The sequence below is a fragment of the Solanum tuberosum genome, unplaced genomic scaffold, assembly GCF_000226075.1.
Source record: "Solanum tuberosum cultivar DM 1-3 516 R44 unplaced genomic scaffold, SolTub_3.0 scf00156, whole genome shotgun sequence".
In the NCBI taxonomy this organism is placed as follows: Eukaryota; Viridiplantae; Streptophyta; class Magnoliopsida; order Solanales; family Solanaceae; genus Solanum; species Solanum tuberosum.
In genome coordinates this window covers 316825-321444 of record NW_006239080.1, presented here as the reverse complement: position 1 = coordinate 321444, position 4620 = coordinate 316825, and the positions used below count along the sequence as shown (strand labels likewise).

Here is a 4620-nt window from a genome sequence, read left to right as displayed (position 1 = left end):
AACTATACATCTTGGTATGCCATATCTAAAAATTATGTTTGATTTGATAAAATCAACAACATTTTCCTTCTTTACCTCTTTTAATGGTACAACTTCAGCCCATCTAGAGAAATAGTCAGTGGCAGCCAAGATATACATTTGTCCTTTTGATGACTTTAGAAGATGTCTAACAACATCAAGTCCCCAAACATCGAAGGGCCATGAGGCTACAGTCGGATGCAGAGCCTCTGGAGATTGATTGATGTAATTAGCATGGAATTGACACGCTTGACACTTTTTGGCATGCTCTAAGCAGTCCATCACCATTGTTGGCCAATAGTAGTCCATCCTCTTGATGCGAAAATGAAGTTTAGCCCCTGATTGGTGTGCTTCACATGTGCTAGAATGTGCCTCCTCCATTGTTTGTTGAGCTTCTTATTTGTCAAGACATCGCAAGAATAGTCCCTCATAAGAACGACGAAACAGTATCCCCTCATGAAAGATGAATCATGGTGCTTTTCTCCTAATGTCTGCTCTTACTCGTGGATCCTCAAGCAGTCTTCCATGTTCAAGATACTCAACCAGTGGTTTTCTCCAATCTTCTTCTTCAACCACTCGAACAGATATATGATGGCTTTCATCGATTTAAAGATCAAGACAACCAGGATTAACCCATCGATGACATACACGCACCTTTGTTGTCTCATTTTCTCCGAGTGCCATTGTTGTAGCCAAGTTAGCCAAAGCATCTGCCATGCGATTTTCTTCTCTTGGGACGTGATTTAAGAACACTTGATCAAACCTTTCAAGTAAGAAAGTAGCATATTGGTGATATGACAAAAGATCTTCCTTCTTTACCTCGTAACTCCCCTAGAGTTGATTGATGATCAATTGAGAGTCACCGTAGACATCCAATTGAGGAATCTTCATATCTGATGCCATTTCAAGGCCCACAATCAAAGCTTGGTACTCTGCGGCGTTGTTGGAACATGTTTCACCTAGAACAAATGAAAATGGTAAGATTTGTCGTTCTGGAGATATCAACACAACTCCCGCCCTTGCACCATCTCGACGTGCGGATCCATCAAAGAACATTGTCCATGCTGGCAACTCTTCAGTAAAGAATGCATCTTTATCAGGGAACTCATCTGAACTTTCCTATTTTCCCGGAAGAGGGTGGTCAGCAAGGAAATTAGCAAGTGCTTGCCCCTTCACATCATTTTAAGGTGTGTAAATGATCTCATATTGATTAAACAATATAGACCATCTTGCTAAACGTCCTGAGAGAACTGGTCGAGTCATTACGAACTTCACGGGATCAGCCCAAGAAATTAGCTTGATAGTGTACGCTTCAAAATAATGCCTCAATTTTCTTATCGCATAAAGCGATGCTAAGCACATCTTCTCAATGGGCGTATAATTCAATCAGCTCCTATCAAGGTCCGACTTAGATAGTACAATGCTTGTTCCTTCCTAGCTTCATTCTCTTGAGCAAGAAGTGCCCCAAGTGATCGCTCTTGCGATGCAATGTACAGTATCAATGGCTTTCCAAGAGTTGGTGCCCCTAATACAGGCGAATTCATCAAGTATCTCTTGATGCTTTCAAAGGCATTTCGACATGATTGGTCCCAGTGGAAATGAGCATCTTTCTTTATTAAATGGTGAAAGGTTGACATCGTCCAGCCAGGTTAGAAATGAATCTCCGAATGAATGCCAAATTTCCTTGTAAACTGCGGAGGTCTCTCAAGTTCTTTGGCTTAGGCATTTTTTGAATGGTATCAATCTTTGCGGGATCAACTTCAATTCCACGGTGACGCACAATGAAGCCAAGAAACTTTCCTGACGTAACCCCAAATGCACATTTGAGTGGATTCATCTTCAAGTCAAATTTCCTTAACCTTTCAAAAATAATTCGAAGGTATTCAAGATGGTGTTCCCTTTGCTTCGTCTTTACCACCAACTCATCAACGTAACATTCCACCTTCTTATGAAGCATGTCATCAAATATGTTTTGCATTGCACGTTGATAGGAGGCCCCAGCATTCTTTAGACCAAAGGGCATCACTTTGTAACAATAAATTCCTTTTGGAGTTCGGAAGGCAGTGTATTCTTCATCTTTTGGAGACATTTTGATTTGATTATATCCAGAAGATCCATCCAGAAATGACCTAACTTCATGCCCAGTTGTAGCATCAACCATGAGCTCAATGATTGGCAGAGGGAAGTCATCTTTTGGACATGTCTTGTTCAAATCTCGAAAATTAACGCAGACACGTATTTGACCATTCTTATTCTTAACAGGCACAATAATTGAGATCCACAACGGGTACTTCACTTCTCGAATAAATCCAGCTTCGATGAGCTTGTTGACCTCCGCTTCAATTTGTGTTACCAACTCCGGACGAAACACTCATTGTGACTGCTTTATAGGACGTGTTCCCTTTTTTATCCCCAAATAATGAATAGTTATCCTGGGACTAAGGCCCGACATTTCTCTATACGACCAAGCAAAAACGTCTTTGAACTCAACCAATAACTTGAAGTATTTCTTCTCTTCTTCTAGTGTAAGAAGTGCACTAATAAAGATTGGACGCGGATCTTCTAGAGTGCCTAGATTTAGTTCCTTGAGGTCGTCTATGGTTGATTGTACGCCATCCTCCAGTTGAGGGGGAGCCTCTTGGACATCATCATCTGTATCATCAATGTCTGGACCTTCTTCCAATGTTATGTGATAGGATGATTATGTCAAGTTCGAATCTTCCATCTGACTTCCCATTGTGATGGTTTCATCTTCCTTCTTATTAGTTTCTCCATGAAATTGGTTGGTGACAAAAAATTATGCTTCTTTTCACCTTCAAAGAACCATCGGTGGTGATTGACAATACAGTCTTTCTCTTCATACATGATGGGAAAACACTATGAATCTCTTTGTCATCAGTTACACACAAGAATCTTGATTTTCATGCTCCAGCAACCTTCTTTCGAATAATGACTTTCTTTTGGTTCCCAAGCGATGAAATATAGAAGTCTTTGAGGTGGTGGCATATTCGTCCACTTGTTTAGAGGATCCTCTTTTATCATTGCGGCCTAATCTTTCAAATACAGAGACACGGGGTGTCAATCTTCCAATGCGTTCAAAAATCGAAGTCCGTTGTGGTGTTTTACCCTCCTTAGATTCCTTCGTCTTCTCTATAGAGGTGTAGTGAGATGAAGTTATTTCTTTTGCCCCTCTTAGATGAAATCCGAAGAGGCTCTGGCAAGCTGAATCCTAACCCAAACTTAGGAGTGGCGACATAATATCCTTGTTTTCTCAATCGCATTTGAGACTTTGTATGCCCATGTATCTTTTCACCGGTGACTTCCTATGTGAGTTCTCCTAACTTTGCTGCATTTGAGAAGTTGTAACCTGATTTTTCAAATAATGTGAAAACCTTTTGATCAAAGTTCCCTTTTATCTGACCAACTTGGGTATTTCCTTTGGAAGGCTCCAAAGTGAAAGACGGGACTTGTGCAACTGGATAGTCATTTTCTCCTTCAAATCATGGAATGTTGTGTGACTCAATTCTTTCCTAGGTGGGTGAACTTGTTGAGTATATTCCTCTAGCAGTGGTTGTCCCTTTTTTCGACGTTCACGTGGAATATAGCGAAACATTGGTTGCTCATCATCAATATTGGTCTCCATGTCTCCTTTAGATGGTGAAAGCTTAATGGAAACCTCTTCCGTTCTCTTCTTAGACATATTGATAGCGGCCCATTGAACTTTACTATCTTCGGGATCAATCGAGTCGGCTTCTACATGTTTCTCCATATATGATCTTCCAGAATCTAAATAGAATTTTGCATCTGCAAAATATGACTCCGTCTCAGCGAAAGGATTGATGTCTGCATCAATTTTGACTACTTCACCATCTTTCATATACTTCATGCATTGATGCAAAGTAGATGGCACCACTCCATTTTCATGAACCCAAGGACGTCCGAGCAACAAGTTGTATGATGTTTTGGCATCTATGACATGAATCAAAGTGTTTGATTTCACGTCGCCAATGGACAATCCTACACGAATCTTCCCTATGGATCGTTGTCCTCCTTGATTGAAACCTTGGATCGTTAGGTTACTTTTGGACAATTCATCAATAGAGATCCCAAGTTTTTTCAGAACAACTTTTGGCATGATATTGACTGCCGAACCACCATCGATTAGTATGCGATTGAGATGTTGTTCTCGAATAGACCCTACAACAAGCAAGAGCCTATTATGTAGCTTAGACCCTAACAACAAGTCATCATCTGTGAAGGCGATTGTAGCACAACATGGGGTAACTTTTTCATCAGTTTGATGTTCTTGTGTTATTGTTGGATTATGCTCACCTTTGTTTCCCATTGTTTCGTCTGTGCTGGAAATAACATGTGTTGCACCAATTTGACTACCACAAAAGAATTTTTCAGGAAAGAATTCATACAATGCAATGGGCCTTCGAACCTTCTGCGATGAAGAACCATTGATCTTTTGGCTAGTACAAGGCTTGACGCTTTTTGATGGGTGTAGTTGATTCACATCACTCCTTGTTGCTCTTGTCTTAGGAAGTCGTATCCTAAAGACTGCTTGATGTCTCCGCTTCTTATGAGTAACCAAAGTCC

General features: G+C 40.6%; 1 protein-coding gene across 1 annotated transcript; it reads right to left on the bottom strand.

Annotated features, from left to right (window-relative positions):
* Positions 1 to 849: 849 nt before the first annotated feature.
* Positions 850 to 4363, bottom strand: LOC107061660 (uncharacterized). The gene is made up of 4 exons (XM_015311315.1): positions 3440 to 4363; positions 1654 to 2374; positions 1443 to 1543; positions 850 to 1137 (listed from the first exon to the last, which is right to left on the bottom strand). Exons 1-4 carry the CDS (start codon positions 4361 to 4363, stop codon positions 850 to 852), a joined length of 2034 nt encoding a protein of 677 aa, XP_015166801.1.
* Positions 4364 to 4620: the final 257 nt, after the last annotated feature.